The following is an 18921-nucleotide window of genomic DNA, read 5'->3' on the forward strand; positions in this document are numbered from 1 at the left end:
AAACCTACTAAACCATGTTTACAAAATCATATTTACTGGTGCTTGATAAGCACTAATTCGGGTCGCATTCAACCAGCGATCGAACTGATTAGCTTCAGCCCGTAGCGCGATAGAACAATGGCCACTTTTTCGGTGCCATACTTGACAACAACCGAAATCGAAATGAGCCGAAGTTTACACCGCGCGCCGTGACTATGAAAGGGTAATTTTGCACACGGTCCAAAACGAAAAAAAAAGGTTGTTGCATTGCACACGGCCCCAAAGCGATGCAACTTTTCCCAGATTCCCAGGTTATCCTGTTATCGATTTCTATTCGAGCTTTATTGATTGGTCACTCGGTGGCCGCGGTCATCGTCGATGGTTGCCCTCTTGGTGGCTTCTCGCTCAGTTCGGTTTCGTTTGTGTACTCGGTCTTGCAATTGCACAGATAAGATAACTTCAGCTTACTTTGTATTGGGCACTCGGGTGCTGAGCCCGGGCTTGAAAAGATAAGCGTTTCGCTTCGGTCAGCAGTGTGCCTCCTGAACAACCGATGGATCAAACTTTCTCGTGCGTTAAACGGTAAGAAATGCTAGTATTTCAATGTTCTTATCAACTTCCAATTCATACTTATTCACAGGTGTTCAGAGGTCTTATCAGCAATCGTCGAGTTCAATTCTATAAAACCATGAGGCACAGAAGAGCCATTCGGATAGTTCGCGAGTTTAGTTAGTGGTAGAATAAGTTCTGTTCCTGTCTGGAAGTTCAAGAATCAAGCAATGGACCACAACCATGGCGGAGGGGATGACGAGGAAATGTTGTGTCCAATGCAGATGTCGGTAGGTTTGAATCAGCTAGAGGATCCGGAATTGGTACAAAGTAAAGTAATTGCAGTTCCACGGGGGCAGCTGTGAGATAATTTTGTTTCCAAAGTGGGCCACCACCGAAACGGGACAGTTCGTGGGAGCCTGTTTCGGGTTCTTCCTGTTGGCGCTGCTGTACGAAGCTCTTAAGTTCTCCCGGGAGATGTTGCGACGAAAGGAACTCAACGCTGGAGGAACGCCGTATGCGACCAAGACGTTGAGGTGATTGTAATGATAAGTGGTTCTGATATGGGACGCGGAGTGACCTCGTTTACGGGTTTGATTTTATTGGCTTTCGATTAAAAGCTGTGTAGAGTTGTGATGATTTCTTCGTAACCGTAACAATCATTCACATAAAGGGTAACCCAATTTTCATTGTTATTCGAACAACTTAGAACTGTCGATCAATTTTGCCTCTCTACCACTGAATTGGACTATAGTGTGTACGTGTTCACAGAGACTAATTTTAACGATCGTATTCAGATTTTTGTGTTTATCGTGTTGATCGCTGCGCCTGCAACTAGATAGAAGTCGAGACGTTAACTTGACGTTTCATATCAACACCGTCTCTGAAATAAGCAGAAAGTTTAGCGACAAAAGTAAACGCGTCTTGATGGGTGACCCTTATCAACCTCACTTGGTTTGGAAAAGTTCTAGTAGCGGGTATGCATTTGCTGATTCATAACTTTCACAATTTTTTTCTGTCAGCCAATCACTTCTTGATAACATGGCTTTTCCAAGATTAAGACAGCAATCGCAACAACATAGATCGTATTTTGGACCTCGTCTTCTACAGTGATTCCGTCATAACGAATGGCACCGCCTCCTTAGCATTAGAAGAAGTTGTTCCAATTGAGCCACATCACCCGCACAGAAGCTAAAACAGTTCTATCAACCAGGCCCCGATGGTATTTTTTCTTGCGTCTTTAAAAAGTGCAGCGCTTCTTTGATTGCACCTTTCCAGGCAATCTTCCACAGATCACTGCATCACAGAACAGCAAATGTTTCCCTCTGCATGGAAGATCTCTCACATGCTGCTGGTGCATAAGAAAGGTGTGGACACTGAACTGTGTGCATTTACATAATTTTGCATCGGCGCAATCCACGGTTAAGCTCAGGTTGAGGCCATATACACCGATATTAAGGCCGCGTTTGACACCGTTAATCATGACCTTCTTTTTGCTAAGCTACACCGTCTAGGAAGTTCTGATAGATTTTGCAATTGGCTTCGTTCTCACCTAAGCAACAAACAGCTTTACGTGAAAGTCGAATCAACAGTATCTGACAGTTTTATCCCATCTCCTGGCGTACCTCAAGGAAGCAATTTAGGCCCACTGCTGTTTGTGCTATTTTTAAATGATGAACAAATGATGAACAACTAGAATTTATTTTTTTAGAATCCAGGTAGATTTAAAATCTTTCGTTCTGAAACATACCTTCGTTAGAAAGTACTCCCACCAGAGGCAGCAATAATTCATCATATCTACCTGACCCTTACTTGACAACTGCCTTGACAACGACAACTCTTCAACTTGAGTTTGTGTGTTTATACTTTTCCATTTGATTCTTGTTAGGTTAGAGCAGTGGTTCCCAACATTTTTGACACCGTGGCTTCTTTTGCTAAACACAAGGAGTTCCGCGGCTCCCTTTGCGAAGCACAGGAAGCTTCGAACCCCACCACCACCAACTGTGTGTCCTGCTTGGGGATGACACTCTTCCACGGTTAAGCTGTTTTTGCTCGTCGCCAATTAATGAGTCGTAGCCAAGGTGATAGAGTTAAATAGAGTAACTAGGTAGTTAAGGAAAAAGGCGACTGCTCGCTTTAGTCTTGACCTGGGCCCAGACCAGATTCCTATCGACTTTTTTGATTTCCTAGTTGAGGGACTAGTCCAGCGCTTGCTCGCTCCTTCAAATTGGGTGGCCGATCCACTTCCACTTTCGTTCCCGATTTCCTGATACTATTAAGATACTATTATATACTGCAGACATCGATTGACGCAGACCTGTAGCTTCTGGCTGTTATCCGCTGACACGTGGCTCGTGGCTCGTGGGTCATCCTACGCCTCCACACTTCGTTCTCCTGCACACCGCCAAAGATGGTTCTTAGCACCCGACGTTCAAAAACTCCGAGTGCTCGCAAGTCCTCCTCGAGCATTGTCCACGTCTCATGCCCGTAGAGAACGACCGGTCTTATTTGCGTTTTGTACAGGATACACTTGGTGCGAAGACTCAGATTTTGCGACCATAGTTTTTTATGGAGCCCATAGTAGGCACGACTTCCACTGATAATACGTCTCCTTATCTCCCGGCTGGTATCGTTGTTCTCAGTTACCAGAGAGCCGAGGTACACAAACTCGTCGACCACCTCGAACTCATCCCCGTCGATTGTTACCGTATTGCCTAGGCGTGCCATGTCGTGCTCGGGCCCACCTGCAAGCATATACTCAGTTTTTGACGTATTAATCTTCAGTCCGATCCTATCTGCTTCACGTTTCAGTCGGGTAAACTGGTCTGCCAGCGTCTCAAATTTTCTGCCGACAATATCCACGTCATCCGCAAAGCAAATAAATTGACCTGATCTGTTGAAAATCGTGCCCCGCCTGTCAAACCCCGCTCGTCTCATAACACCCTCTGGCGCGACGTTAAACAATAAGCAGGAGAGACCATCACCTTGTCGGAGCCCCCTGTGAGACTCGAATGGGTCAGACGTTCCACTCGAAATTCTCACACAACACTTCACATCCTCCATCGTAGCCTTAATCAGTCTTGTTAGCGCCCCCGGAAAGCCGTTTTCGTCGAGAATTTTCCATTGCTCTTGTCGGTTTCTTGTATTGCATGCGGCTTTAAAATCGACGAAAAGATGGTGTGTAGAGACTCTAAACTCAAGGCACTTTTAGAGGATCTGCCGCAGTGTGAAGTTTTGGTCAGTCGTCCTTCCATGCAGCCGGCCTGGTAGCTTCCTACAAATCTGCTGGCTAATGGTGACAGGCGTTGAAAGATGACTTGTGAAAACACTTTGTAGGCGGCATTCAGGACTGTGATCGCTCGATAGTTCTCGCAGTCTAGTTTGTCACCCTTTTTGTATATGGGGCAGATAACCCCTTCTTTCTTTGTCGTAGCCCATCCTAATAAGCTCAGCTCCGATGCCGTCTTTTCCGGCCGCTTTGTTGTTCTTGAGCTGCCGGATCGCATCCTTAACTTCGCTTATTGTTGGGGGTGGCACATCTTCGTCGTTCGTTGCTACGACCACGTCTTCTCCGATCGCCTGTTGTGGTCTCCTGCTTGCACGCCATTCAGGTGTTCATCGTAGTGCTGCTTCCACCTTTCGATCACCTCACGATCATCCGTCAAAATGCCTCCATTCTTATCCCTACATATTCCGGCTCGTGGGACAAAGCCTCTGCGGGATGCGTTGAGTTTTTGGTAGAACTTTCGTGTTTCGTGTGTGCGGTGCAGCTGCTCCAGTTCTTCACATTCCTCCTCTTCCTGGCGACACTTTTTTTCCTTGAAGAATTGGACTTGCTGCCTCCGTTTCAGTCTATATCGCTCCACATTCTGACGGGTGGCTCTACGCAGCATTGTTGCCCGCGCTGCGTTCTTCTCGTCTAAAATCTGCCGACTTTCTTCGTCAAACCACTCGTTACGTCGATTCGGTTGCACGTGTCCCAGGACTTCCTCCGCAGCACTGCTGATAGCTGTTTTCACGGCATTCCAATGATCCCCTAGAGGGGCTTCTTCAAGCTCTCCCTTTTCTGGCAGTGCAGCTTCGAGCGATGACGCGTACTGTGTTGCGATGTCGTGTTGCTTCAGTCGCGCGAGATTATACCGTGGCGGGCGACGGTACCGTATGTTATTCACAACGGATAGTTTTTGGCGTATCTTAACCATCACTAGGTAGTGATCCGAATCGATGTTAGCGCCTCGATGTGATCTGACATCGATAATGACCGAGAAGTGGCGACCATTTATCAAAACGTGGTCGATTTGTTTGTTCTATTCGGTGATCTCCAGGCGAGTCTATGGTGGAGGCTATGCTGAAAGAAGGTGCTACGTCTGGCCATGTTCTTGGAGGTGGCGAAGTCGATTAGTCTGAGGCCATTTTCATTCGTCAGCTGGTGTGCACTGAATCGTCCAATCACCGGTCTAAACTCCTGCTCCTGGCTAACCTGAGCGTTGTAATCCCCGATGATGATCTTGACATCATCTTTTGGGCAGCGGTCATATTTACTCTCCAACTGCACGTAGAATTCGTCCTTGTCGTCATCGGTACTTCCGAGGTGTGGGCTACGCACGTTGATAATACTGATGTTGCAGAAACGGCCTTTGATCCTCAACCTGCACATTCTAGGGCTGATTGGCCACCACCCGATCACCCGCTTCTGCATCTCTCCCATCGCTCCAAAACTGTTTACAGCTCATGTGTGCTTCCACAACTCTGGTAGATGGTGTAATCATCCCTGTACATACGCACCATCGTCCCCTTCCAGCATACCTCCTGCAGCGCTACGATGTTGAACTTGCGGGTCTTCAATTCCTCGGAAAGCATGCGGGTACTTCCTAGGAAGTTGAGAGATCGCAGGAGGGCCACTATGTTGCAGGAAGTCCATCGTAGTGCCATTGTTTAGAGTCCCGGGCACTACCAGGACTTGAGAAGGACACTGCGTTACTTAGAACGCTTCTGTTGGTGTCGATCCCAGGAAACTCCCTGCCGAGGAATGAAGTCCCGCCCCCTGTCAGCATGCGACCAGCAATCCCACCAGGGTTGGTTACCCGATCTTTCCACTGGTTACTCGCACATCGATTGGTACCACGAGAAGGTAGGGGTACGGTAGCTGGAAGGCTGAGGTTCACTAGTGGGAACTGTTATGCGCCTTTGGTCCAGTCATTAACCAAGCGAAGTTGGAAGAATTGTCCACATAAATTGACTTAGACGTCTTGCATCCAGTCGGCCGGATATGGCCCAGATATCGCCGATGGTGGAGCGGCCAGAGGACCAAAAAAGGTCAAAAAGGCGCGGAGTAGGGGGGGGGGGATGCCCTCATACTCAAGACGGATGGGTCTAAGTACTCAGAAGTCTTGGAGAAGATGAGTGGCGAAGCTCAAACATCTGGAGGCGGACGTGCGGAGTATCCGCCGATCTTGCACTGGCGAGATGATACTTGAGCTCCGGAAGGACGCCAAGAACAAGGGAGCTACCTACAAAACGGTAGCCGAGAAGATCCTAGGGAAGGATGTGCAAGTGCGGGGACTCACCTAAGAGGTGACTCTCCAGCTTGAAAACCTAAATGAAATCACCGAGGGGTGCGACATTACACAAGCCCTCGAAGTGAAGTGTGGGGTGGAGGTGGCTGAGGAGTCCGCATCCGCAAAGGTACGGTGGGGACCCAGTTAGCTACCTTCCGACTAGCGTCGGCGGATGGTAACCTGGCCCTGAAGGAAGAGGAAGAGGCCCGATAGGATCCAGTTGTGCAGGCGATGTGAAGATGCAGGCTATAAAGCGAGGGACTGTAGGGAGTCTCCCAAGTGTATGGTATGTTTCGGAAAACGAGAACTGACCACTTTATAAGAGGCTCCAGGTGTCCAGCCGGTAAGCTGGCTGTGAAACCACGGGCGTGAGGATGACGCATCGTTTTGGAACCGGAAACTGTAACTGGGTTGCGGATAAGTCCAGTATGGCGACCATATGGACGACGAGCAAGTTCCCGGCACAGGAGGTTGTTTTAATCTCAGAAGAAGGGTACGTAGTTTCCAAGGTGAACGGAGTGTTACTACTGCAATTGCTATGTTCCAACGCGTTGAACTACCGTAAGGTTCACCCAGATGGTCGACCTGTTATCCATGGAGGTAACGGGCCTAAAGCGGGTAACTTCAATGCTCTGGCTGTTAAGTAAGGAAATCGCTTCACGAACTAGAGGAGTCAGATCTTACTGGATGCTTTGGCAAAGCTCAACCTAGGTCTGGCCAACGCTGGAAACTAAAGTACCTACAGCAGAAATGGTGGAGTGTCGATCATCGATGTGACGTTCTCCAGCCCTGGACATATTAAGAACTTGAGGGTAGACGATGGCTATATTAATAGCGACCACCAGCCGGTTTTCTATAGAGTAGACAACAACGAGAGGCGGCAAGCGACGGGTAGAGCCTATACTCCGACCGTCCACGGGAGAAAGACATCCTATTTCGATGCCGAGGTATGCGTAGAGGCAATGAGAAGAGAGCGCGGTTTACTGGTCGACGGACGCGATTGCCGACCTTCGCAGTGCGTGCAAGAGGACAGAGTGCCGCGTAGCATTCGACTATGTATGAGGTTAAAGAGGAGGCAAGAGTTACTCATCATGTTCGCCAACTCCCTTAAGGTGAGCAAGGTACCGGGTCCGGATGGTATCCCTAACCTGGCTATCAGGCTGACGATGAAAAACGGCCCCGAACTGATCCGGGCAGTCATGCAGATGTCTCTTTTCGGACAGGTAGAAGCGGCAGAGGCTGGTCTTACTGTCGAAGGCTGAGAAACCCCCCATCGGCATACAGGGTTTATTGGAGGGTGTACACGCTGAATGCCATCGGAGGTAGCACTCCAGCGCAAGAGAAGGGGAATACGCTATTGCGCAATCGTCACGCTCGACGTGAAGAATTAGTTCAAAAGCGCCAGTTGGGACTCCATAGCGTTAGCGCTCAGGAGCTTCCATTTACCGGTGTCAAAATTCCTTCCAGAATTAAGAACTTGTTTACAACACGGAAGAGGGTCAGAAGTGCGTCCCAATCATCGCAGGAGTTTCGCAAGGTTCTATCCTGGGTCCAGTGTTGTGAAATGTCATGTATGACGGAGTGTTGAAACTGAAGTTCCCTGTAGGGGTTGTGATCGTCGGCTTTGCAGACGACATAACGCGTCACGGTTGTGAACAACCGTAAATCGGAGCAACAGGCTGTGGTCAGCGTCGGAGACTGCACCATCACCTCAAAGCGATGTCTGAAGCTCTTGGGATTATGGTTAAAGATAAGCTCACGTTCGGGAGTTACGTCGACTATGCCCGTAGGAGGGCCTCATCGGCTATTGCAGCACTATCTCGTATGATGTCCAATAGCTCAGCGAAGACCTGCCATCGTGGTTTCGTCCATACTTAGGTATGGTGGGCCAGTGTGGTCCAGAGCGCTAGGTACTAACAGTTACCGCGGTGAACAGGAAAGTACCTACAGGCTCATGTGCCATGTCATCGCATCGCATCGATTTGTCTTGTCCGGCATGATGTTTATCAGCATCGCCATCAAGGAGGACAGAGAATGTTTCGACCAACGTGACGCAAGGGACCCCGGTACCAGAAGTTCTTTCTTGATGCCACGCTGGCAGCGGGAATGGTCTAACTCCACAAAGGGCAGATGGATATCGCCGAATAGTTGATTCTTGTGGTTACCATGGGATCAGCTTTGAGCATCTTTGCTGATATGCGATTGACCCCGGAAGCATTACCCAAGTAACACGGTTAGTCTTTAATAAGTTTAGGTAATTGATATATAACAAATCTCGTCACTATAACAATAACGTATAAACTTATATACAACTTGTTAACAACTCAAAAAGCGCAAGGGGCGGAGCCAATATAAAACATATATTCAACTTCAAATGAATCGTTCACACGACTTATATAAAACAACTTTGTAGCGACTATAACCACCACTCTCACATTTCCAGTACCAACATGGTGGCCTGTTATTAATAGGTCATAAACAAATTGCACAAATGAGTTGAAATTTCACTCGCTGATGATTGTTTCTAATACATACAAAACAGATGACCCACGAAAATAATAATGGCTATTCATTTTAGAAATTATCAAGACAATTCATTGATAGAATAGGGTGTTGGTATAGTGATTAAATACAATAAATCTACGTGCGATTTCAGATTTGTCGTGAATATTTGCCTTGTACTTCGTTAAAATTTACGCGCTTCGAAAATACCACAATATGATAGTAATCAATATCATATTTTTTTTAAATTTGAAATAAAGAAAAAAGTAACAGATGAACTCTAGAGGAATGAGCCTCAGGTATATATTTTCGATAGGATTATATTATGAAACGTGCCTTTAGCACAGAAAAATGGTGTTGAGTATTATTTTAGCACGCCGCTTGCGCTAACGAGGCAGCCATGTTGATTATTAGCATTCGTTTAATGGGTACACCGATTGCCCAAAGATTTTGTCCGTTATATGACCACTATCTATAAAGTTTATTTCGGTAAAAATATCGCAAAATAATTGGAAAAAATGTACATTGAAACATCAAGGTGAACTAAGATGTCATGCACTTTGTACTAATGTTTTGAACTTTCTTACTCTTTTAGCAAATCAAGCGAGGAGTAATTTCTGCCACAATTTGGAGATGGAATCGTGAAACCAATTAAGCAAGGCTATATAAAGCTACTACAATCTATAAAAAAAATCGCCGTCACCATCTTGATTATTGTAGTAGAGAAAATAATTAAACATCAATTAATCAATTACAAACAATTAATCAAACATAAATTCCCTGGGTGTTTAAATATTTTATATAGTTTTGAATATTATAACAGTATTTTTGATCTGCACTGTATTTGATGAAAAAGAAATAGTTCACAAAATAAAATCACATTTACAACTGATTTAAAACTGAACTACAACTTTTGCGGCCATTTTTCAATTTTGTCTCCACTATACGTTTTGCTGTCAAACACATATTCACCACTGTTGTCTCTTTCATTCTCAAGAAAAAACTAGTTATAAACATGTTATAAATCAGTTTTTACAGCAATTCGTAATGTATTTACAACTTCAACTTGTTATTTCGATTTAAAACATCATTCCGATTTAAAACATCAATGCGAGTGAATTAAAACCCAATGTTTTCCCTGTAACTTATTTATGACTTATTTATAACTTTTTCCTTTCATTTTTTTCGTAAAAGATGTTGCATGTGTTACTTGGGTCAGAGCTGCGGAAAGTCAATATCATACTAATGACATTGCGCCAAAATGATGCAACACCAGAATCAGCCAACTACGATGCATGGTTCATTACAAAAGAGTTTGCGATGTTACAATGATTCTCTTAGCGTCAACTCTCACTCTCATTTTTTTCTTGCTATCTTTCTCGATCATTCGGGTATAGCTGTACTGAGATTGAACCAGCAAAAATATCAACTTCATTTTGACAGCATGATGTTATGAGGATAGCAAACATAAAATCAATGATTTTTCTTCAATTGATATGTATGATATTGATATATGGTCGGCGTGCGATCAGACCGAACTAAGCGCCGTTTTCTCAGATTGAGTTATTGACACCCAGTGGATATGAGAAGTAATAAACTATCTATTATGAAGTAACGAAATCGTTTGAGCATTTGATAACGATATTATAACAAAAATTCTCTGTAACAGCTTGTACACAGTAATTGCGGCGGTAAATGTTTTTCGACGCTTGGTTCGGTTTGGCTGCACGCCGACTAAAAGCATTGTCAATAAGCAACTATTACTTCGTTTTGTAACTGAGCGTATTTTAGTTTGGTACATTTTGAATCTGTATGATCATTCATTTTTATTCTAAGTAGAGAATATGCTTCTTCATAACACCAATTGTAATAAAAAGAATTCTATTAATATTTTTCAAATGATCTCATATCTGAAAAATAATATTGCATTTTTATTTGTTTTTTGACAGCATGAGTTTATTAATTTGATTCTTAAATATTGTGCTTGTTGTAGGTTAAACTAAAGACAGTGTTAGTTCGCGGCAAAAAATGAATCGCGGGTGGCAAAACAGAAACCTTTTAAATATGTATGGGTATGTATATTTATATACAGATCCTGTTAAATTTTGGCACGGTTCAAATTTGAAACTGTTCAATTTCGGTTCGGAACGGTTTTGCTTTTCTCCTAGTTTTCATTCATATTTTCTTTTAACGAAGAGGATGGCCGGAGTTAATCGACTGGTTTCGGATATATGGCCGGAATATGTTTCAGTAACATGGTAACGATGATCAAAGCAGTGCTTAGAAGCGCTAAAAATCCTAACATTCCTCTCATTGAAAAATGTAAAAATGCGGACCTGTTCCGGTTATATTCCGAATACTCGGGGTTGTTGTGCCAGCCCATCAAGCGACACCTGTAACCACTAGTTTGAAATTATAAACCTAGTTCATTGTTGGCCATATCTTGAATTGGGATCGTCACGGACCGCAAAGCAGATCAAATTTAAAAAATCCTGATAGCAACAAACTTCAAGCTGGCACTGACATAATCACGCTACTGAAACGATTTTTGATATTCCAAAAATCACCTTGATTTGCATTGCAGTGATATTTCCGAGTTAACTCTGTATATCCATGACGATTGCCAATGAGAACCCGAAAATGGCAACAAAATAGACAAGATATTGAATCACTTGTCGGATCTCCACGCTTACTGTTATGGTTGCTGGCTATTCATGAGAGAAAGAAACGAGTGCGATGATATTTTCTCTCTCGTCATAGTCAGCATGTTGCTTGGATTAATCGCAGCTCTGACTTGGGTACATCGGATAGTTGCTTCAATCTCCTACAGTGAAGCGGCCTCGGAGTTGATGCGAGTGATACATCGCACTTTTCGCTGCTCCGAGATGTTGATGACTTGTCGGCTGTCGAAACATGAAGAAATTATTCAAAGTGATCAAACCAGCGGGGTCGGTAAGTTGCTTTCTTGGTTCATACTAGCTCCACTCAGCCCTTGTGAGATACCGTAAAGGTAGTCAGCCTATACACCAGAGAGACGCCGAGACACTCACCGTTAAGGCAGCTGTCAACATCAAAACGGGCGATCTGTATAATTTTGCATTGCCGTTATCCGTTTTGATGTTGACAGTTGCCTTAACGGTGAGTGTCTTGTCATTTCTCATATCTATAGGTTCACTACGTAAAGGAGACGGATATCGCCGGTTGCTGCGACTCTCTCCCCTTTATCAGCCAGGGAGTCTGCTTACGCTCGTTTGTCTCGTCTATAAGAGCGTTTAACTGTCCTCTCTAGAGCCGTTGACGGGCTTCATTCTTGGCTCCTCGGGGCTTCGCAGCCCCGTTCATCCATCTTCCGCCAGGTTCCATCTGTGATCCATTCTTTCTCTGTGTGCGCAGTTGACCCAGATTATTCTCGCTAGTCTCGGTAAAGGCGTTCTTGGTGGCCGTTCTTTGTTGCTCTACGTTGCCACTGTCCGGAATATCGCCTGCTCTTATTTCCAGTTTGTTAACAAGCAATCTTCACAGCTGGATCTTCTAGTCGACCCTCCTCCAGGCGCTGGATCCGCACGATTACACTCCGTATGACCATGATGTCCTCTTAGTCTGTGTTATCAAAGCCGATGTTCGCATTGAAGTCGTTAGAGTAGATCTTGATGTCACCTTTTGGAACCTTATCGATGATGTCATATAGTTGACTATAAAAGTTTTCCTTCTCTTGTAGCTCGGCAGCATCGGTTGGCGTATAGTATAAGATTATGATTAGGTTTCAAACCCGTGTTCTGAATCTGGCCACGGTCATTTTCTTATTGATAGTTTCCCACTTGATAAGCAGAATCTAAGCAGGGAACCAACTTTTTTGAAATTTGATATTTTTTTGATCAAAAAAAAATTAAATCGGATAATCGGTGTCCGTACACGAGTAAGCCATGGACGTTTGGTGATTTGACAGGTGCTGAAATGTGTAACTTTACTAAAAACCCGGGCTGTTCGATAAAATGTGGTGGAAAAATACTTGAGTCCTAAATCCAAATCGAACGACGAAGCCAGTTTTTAAACGACGGTCATTAACTCTCTCTCTCTCTCTCTGGCTCTCTCTCTTTTCCTCCGGCTCTCTCTTTCTCTCTCTATCTTTTCTCTCTGGCTCTCTCTAAACGTCCATGGCTTACTCATTTACGGGCACCAATTGCCCGTTGATTAAAAATAATTAAATTCCAAAAAAGTTTCAACTTAGTTTCCGAAAAATTACTATGAATCCCCTTCGATTCCAGTACGGTATATACAAATACACAATTGGAGGGAATAAGTATTCGAATGAAATGAAACTGAAAGTAGCTGCAAATGTCTGCCTTTTCTCTATAAAATTGTGTCATAAAATTTCACAAACATACATAACTCCTCCAAAATAAGAGATAGCGATAAACTTACTTCTAAAAAAATGTGACAGTTAATCTTAGTTTGAAGTTTGTAGAACACTCACGCAAAAACACATTTTAAGGGGGTGCTTTACTTTCATACCTTATAAATTTGTCAGGTTGAGATAAAATTTTCCAATCCTCTACAAACTTACCCGAAATAGCTAGACAATGTGTCGGAAGAAAGTTACCAAGTTCATCAAGAAAAATAAAGTTAATTTTTTGATTTCGATGTACACCCCCCCTTAAACAAAAATAAAAAAATCACCACGCAAATAAAGTACTCATAAAACTGAGAAACGTTCTAGAATACATCGAAACACTAAAACCATGCGTTTCTTCATAAACACCAATGTTCTACTATTTTCGATTTCGTCCCACTGTGGAACATTTTCACCTAGTATGCCGGAATACAGCACTACCTGTCCCGACGACAGCTTTAATGTTGGTTCTATTTCTAATTTCTAATACTTTCGGTTTACGATTTTTCTTTTTTTGATAACTTCATCGGACGTTTGAAAATGGTCGTGATTGACTCACTATTTGGAAATCGTCTTGGGATTACTTGAAAACCATTATTAAAAGTTTTTCTTACAATTTTTAACTCCATTTCTAATCTATTTTGTTTTTGTATTGTGTTTTGCTATATACTTAGGCATTTCTTTTTATATTCTTATGATGGTCGTTGACCTATTTCGACTATATCAAATTTGCTACTTGCTTTTATTGACGTTTTTGGCATTATTTTTACTCAATTTAGCTTTCATTTTATACTTTTTTGAGGCAATTTTATATTATCTTTACTATATTTTGACATCATTTTTATAAATTCCGTCATTACTTTTTTTTTAATTTTGATGTTTCTGATGTTTTTTTTGAGTTTTTTTATTTTCAACATTTACTTTTTGGTTTTGATAGTATTAACATTTTGACAGATGAACATTTGATTTTATATTTTTAGATAGATGTAGAACCTCCCACGAATAGCATATAAATTTAGTTCGCATCCTGTCGCTTTGTTCATTTGAACGCTTTTATTTGCTGCCCTGGCAGAGGGAACACACATCAAAAAAAGGGTTCAGAGTTCAAAGGGAAAAACCACCACGCACTTCCATTTCCATTCCATGGCATACTCGAGAGGAAAAACTGCGTACCCAAGCAGGCGTGGACGATCCGTAACATCTTGGAAAGCTTGTGCGCTTACATACGTACGACAGTCGTCGTACGACGACAGGAAGATGAAAGAATTCAAATTTCCTGGCACGAATGGCATGAATGAGGAACAATTATAAATCCTCCCTGCACTGGCACTGGTTGCTGCCACCGCAGCCACGACAAGGATCTCCGCCAAGCCGAGCCGAGCGGCTGACTAAGCCGACAAGTGGTCCCACGTTTGCCACTTGCTTTGGCACTGGATTGCTCATTAGAGAAACGAAGCACTTACTTTTCTATTCCGCCTATCATCACACAGTCCGTAATCTCACAGCACCCCGTAATCCACTACGTGCAGACGATGAAGAGGGGAAGCAGAAAAAAGGATAAAAAGGAAATTAATAATCGTTTTATTTGATAAATAACCATCTCAGCAAGCGCGATATTGCATTCCACCGTCGGTTAACCCCCAGAGTTGCGACCTTTGACATTGACGCTGCAGTCAGATCGCAGCAAGCCGACCCCGCATCCGTTTGACTGTCCTCAGCTCTGCCAGCGAGAGTGTTTTGTAATGAGAAAAGCTTTTTTTAATTTTACGACACGTGACCTCACATCCGACGGCCCACTCGACGTCGGTTGCATCACCGGGACTGCAATCGATTCCGGATGCTTGAAACGAAACAAGATTTTGCTTTGATTCTTTGTTCGCGACGGAGCACTTTGCCAGCGTGGAGTTCTTTTTTTTATTATTTTACTCAATATTTCATCTTCCGGATACGATACGATCTTTTTCGCAGCAAATTAAACTGACTTAGAAAAAGAAAGGGTGTCGAAAAGCGAGTTCAAATCCAATTGAGGTTATCAGGATGGATTGATCCGGACATATAACGAAACAGGTTATGTCACTTGGTTAGAAAATATTTTTGACAATTTCCCTAGTTAGTTCTGAATCTGACAATAACGGTTTTTAACTTTCAATTTTTTTGATTGTGTATCATTTCAGACAACACTTAACGAGCAAATTCCACATCCTTCAATCGGTACTGCATCTGATCCAGGTTTCCGTGTCGTACATTCTGATGCTGATTGTTATGACCTTTAACCTATGGCTCGGTTTGGCCGTCGTTTCCGGTGCTGCCATTGGGTTTTTCTTCTTCGGCTGGATTCGCCAGAGCACTCTGGACCCGAACGAGTGCTGCAATTGACTACTAGAACCGTTCGACGGAGCTTCGGATTTATTCGAACTGATCGGAGAAGCTTCGTGATATTTTAGGTTAGGTAAGGTAACAGCCCCGCAGCACGGCTGCGGGATATTGAGATGAAACCTCCACTTTCGTTAGTTGTAAGAATAGCATTTCGCTATCACAGTTAGAATTGTTAATAAAACTGTTTAGGCTTTCAATCCATTCAAATAATTTCTAACCTCAACACCGAGAGTTGGCCGCCAGAGGCGGACGGACAATGCAGAACAAATATTTTGATAACTAATTTGTAACCTCATTGTTCGCTTTGACCCTCCTCATCCGCAGATCGGCTGTCGGTGATCCTCAAGAATCGACAGAAAGAAAATACCGACTTGAATGCCGTGCCCTTTGTGGACGGATTCATTCTCTTGCCATTGATCAGGTAAAGAAAGAAACCATAACCATTTCAAAACCAAAACTAAACAGTAATAATGATAAACCCTGCGGAAAGCTCCGATCCTTGCCGGGGCCACATGTGTCGCTTTGTATTCAACACATCAAAGTAAATAGCTGAAAAAGGATCCCATCGAAGGTGGGCTCCTGTATTGTTTTCCCCGATAGAAGAAAGAAAAAAACTAACAATCCAAAGCTCCGCCGTCGTCGTCGTCGCCTGATCCCGCTTATCTCATTCCTCACCTCTTTTTGCGCCGCTGCCGTGGCTCGGATGCTCCTATTTTTGCCTCACAGGAGATCATTTCCAAAGCAAACATGGTCCCGATGCCGCCCGCCCACAAAAAGAAAGAAACACACACATCCGATAATCCTCTTAGCAGAAAATTATGATCTGGCTCTGGCCAATATCGGATTTTCTCAAGCTCCTTGAGCTTGAATCGCTGCTGCTGGCGCAGCACAAGCAAAACTTCAGGCTGATCTTGGGATCGAGTTCACAGTAGACCCGCAGGCGGCGGCGTTGACTTCATCAAAGGAGGATCGCAAGAAACATATCGCATTTGTATGTCGAATCAGCAGCAGTTGACAACATGTGACGCGGCCGGGCCGGAGGTTGACCCCTCGGATTCGAGAGATCGGTGTTTGAGCGGAACTAATGGAGAAACACTGCATGTGCGAACGTTGTCTCTTATGGAAACTAAATAAAATTTTGGCGAACCAGATGTTGGGTGGTCTTCCGTTCAGTTAAAGATCACGAATATTATGAACTTTCTATTATTATGTACCGCAGTATCACGCAGTAGCATCAAATTTCGAACACCTAAGCAATTATGCAACTTCTTGGACTAAAAAATCAACGATCTTAACGATCTTGTTGCAATTAAAGATTTGTTATATAGATTTTAACTTGTTTTGTATTCTGAATTCGGCTTCGAATTCAGAATACTTTATTGTAAGCGCTGAGAGATAGATAGGAAAACCGTCTAAATACTGGCTCTGGCTGTCACTTTTTTAAGTATCAAACTAGTCACTCGATAATTTTCTAATGTATTTCTTGGTTGAAACCTCCAAACTATAAGGCAATTAAAATCTTAATCTTGCATGTACTTTATGTAGGATAGCCAACGGCTTCGTCAGTGGTTTTCTTCGGCAGGTTTTCTACAGCGATCTTATGCAGGAACCTGCTGAAGAAAACAACTTCCGAAGCCCTATATTACATGAAAGCTTGCATGTAATATACTTGAATACATGCTGTTGGAAATCTGTTTGATGCGCTCGGCCGTCTGGAACTCCTTAAACGATATTACCACCCGAGACACAGTTGTATGGGTGATCCCCAGTCGTCTTCCGATCCATCTTATGGTCGCTGTCGGATTTTCCATGACGGAGCGAAAAAATTCTCTGGCGATTTTCTTCATGTTTCGATGACATCTCAATTCGGGGCTACGAAGGTGCGGATATTTGTCTGGCTTTTGAACGAGAAAAAAAAGGATGGGAATACACGGACAAAAATGTTACACACGGATTTTTCAAGTACAGGCCTTAGCACTTTCTCGATGCACCACTGAAAGTTCTCAGAAGTCACGTTCAATCCGAACCCGAACCTCTCATGCCGGTAATATGCGTCCTGTGTAACGAAGGTGGTAATTTCACTTGAATACCTTACATTTTGGTCTCTCTAAATAGGACAACGTTACAGTCCCTATATTTACAGTCTGGCGGAGTGGATTCGGGAACCAATTTAAACTGTTATAACGGGAACCAGTCAATGGAAATTCGATACGACTGGTTCCCGTTAAAACAGTTAAAATTGGTTCCCGAATCCACTCCGCCAGACTAGTAAAACATACAGTGACTATAGACAACGTTTCCTCGAAAGTTGGTAGATGTTCTCCGGGATTATTGCTTTGGTCCATATCTACGCGTAATCGCATGATACGCCCACTGTCCTTGGCAGAAACCACGAGAGGAGATGCCCAGTTGATGTTGAGAGGGTCGGTCTCGGTCCAAAAGCACCAATGCCATTAGTTTCCTGCATGACTGCTGACTCGGTAATACCACATACATAAGACATACGTAACACTGGCGTTTTTTTCTGGTACACGTTGCCCCATAGTACTCCGTATCTCGCCCTGTCAAACTGCTCGTTAAATAATGAACCAAATGAATTTTTTTTTCTCGGCCTTATCGAGCCCCAAAGAAAATCCTATAAGCAACTGTCAAAAAGTTATTTACAAAATCAATGCAGCATTTGTCGAGTAGGAACGAGACAAATGCAGGGCTGCGCAGGTACACTGCCTATAAAAACAACTCAAACAGTGATTTTATTCAGGATGTGGTACCATTTGAGTAGTTCATTTTGTACCAACTTTTTTGGAAGATTTCTTCCTGAGTGTTACGTATGTCTTATGTATGTGGTAATACCTTACTACCCAGGTTGATTGCAACACTGAACACCTTACCGCAGATTTCTAGCAATCCAAATTCGATAGATGGCGCTTTGCTTAGAAGAGGAAGCCCTTTTTTATTGTCTCCTACACAGATTTACACTGTTTTGTTCCGTGATGAGATGTCCATTTTGATGATCTTATTCACTCTTATTTTCCATCACCATATACTTTGAGTTCTTTGTACGATTTGCACTTTTTGCTCACAATACGCCATTGGTTTCTCAGCCACTTCCTCGAGTCATCACGTTCATGTGCAGAGATGCCAGACTTTTTTTTACAAGTCTATATAATCCATAAAATTGTCTGTATGAGTCTGTATACCGCTGCGAAAAAAAGTTACCGATACATTGATACCTAATTATTTGTCGACCTGTCAGATTGTTTTGTTTTATTGCTTGTTTTGATTGTTCTTTTTCGAGTCTATCATAGTTGGTCGATTAATCGATAACTAATTTATCTTTTAAATCTAAGTAACACATAGAAGTAAGAGTCTTTCCCATGATAAAAATCGTCGTTCGTCGTAATGTAGCTAAACTGATACATGATGGCAGAAGTCTCGCGGTTATAAAAATAGTACCTTTAAGGTTTGGGACATTTTAAGCAATTCTTCAACGTTGGATATTGCTCCGAATAGAACAAACGGTCTTTTCACCAATATAACCTGCATGGCAATCGATCGAGACAATCA

At 43.2% G+C, this 18921-nt stretch overlaps 1 protein-coding gene across 1 annotated transcript; it reads left to right on the plus strand.

The window, feature by feature from the left end:
* The first annotated feature begins 337 nt into the window (after positions 1-337).
* Positions 338-15551, plus strand: LOC129718449 (high affinity copper uptake protein 1). The gene is made up of 4 exons (XM_055669239.1): positions 338-561; positions 620-818; positions 874-1064; positions 15153-15551. The coding sequence occupies exons 2-4, from the start codon at positions 759-761 to the stop codon at positions 15352-15354; spliced, it is 453 nt and encodes a 150-aa protein (XP_055525214.1). The 5' UTR covers positions 338-561; positions 620-758; the 3' UTR covers positions 15355-15551.
* The last annotated feature ends 3370 nt before the right edge of the window (positions 15552-18921 follow it).

Source organism: Wyeomyia smithii, chromosome 1 (genome assembly GCF_029784165.1).
Source record: "Wyeomyia smithii strain HCP4-BCI-WySm-NY-G18 chromosome 1, ASM2978416v1, whole genome shotgun sequence".
Lineage (NCBI taxonomy): Eukaryota > Metazoa > Arthropoda > Insecta > Diptera > Culicidae > Wyeomyia > Wyeomyia smithii.

Coding starts and splice junctions, on each gene's coding strand:
- LOC129718449 (XM_055669239.1), top strand. CDS start 759: ATGGACCACAACCATGGCGGAGGGGATGACGAGGAAATGTTGTGTCCA. Junction 819..873: donor TGTGTCCAATGCAGATGTCG/GTAGGTTTGAAT, acceptor AAGTAATTGCAG/TTCCACGGGGGCAGCTGTGA. Junction 1,065..15,152: donor TATGCGACCAAGACGTTGAG/GTGATTGTAATG, acceptor GTATCATTTCAG/ACAACACTTAACGAGCAAAT.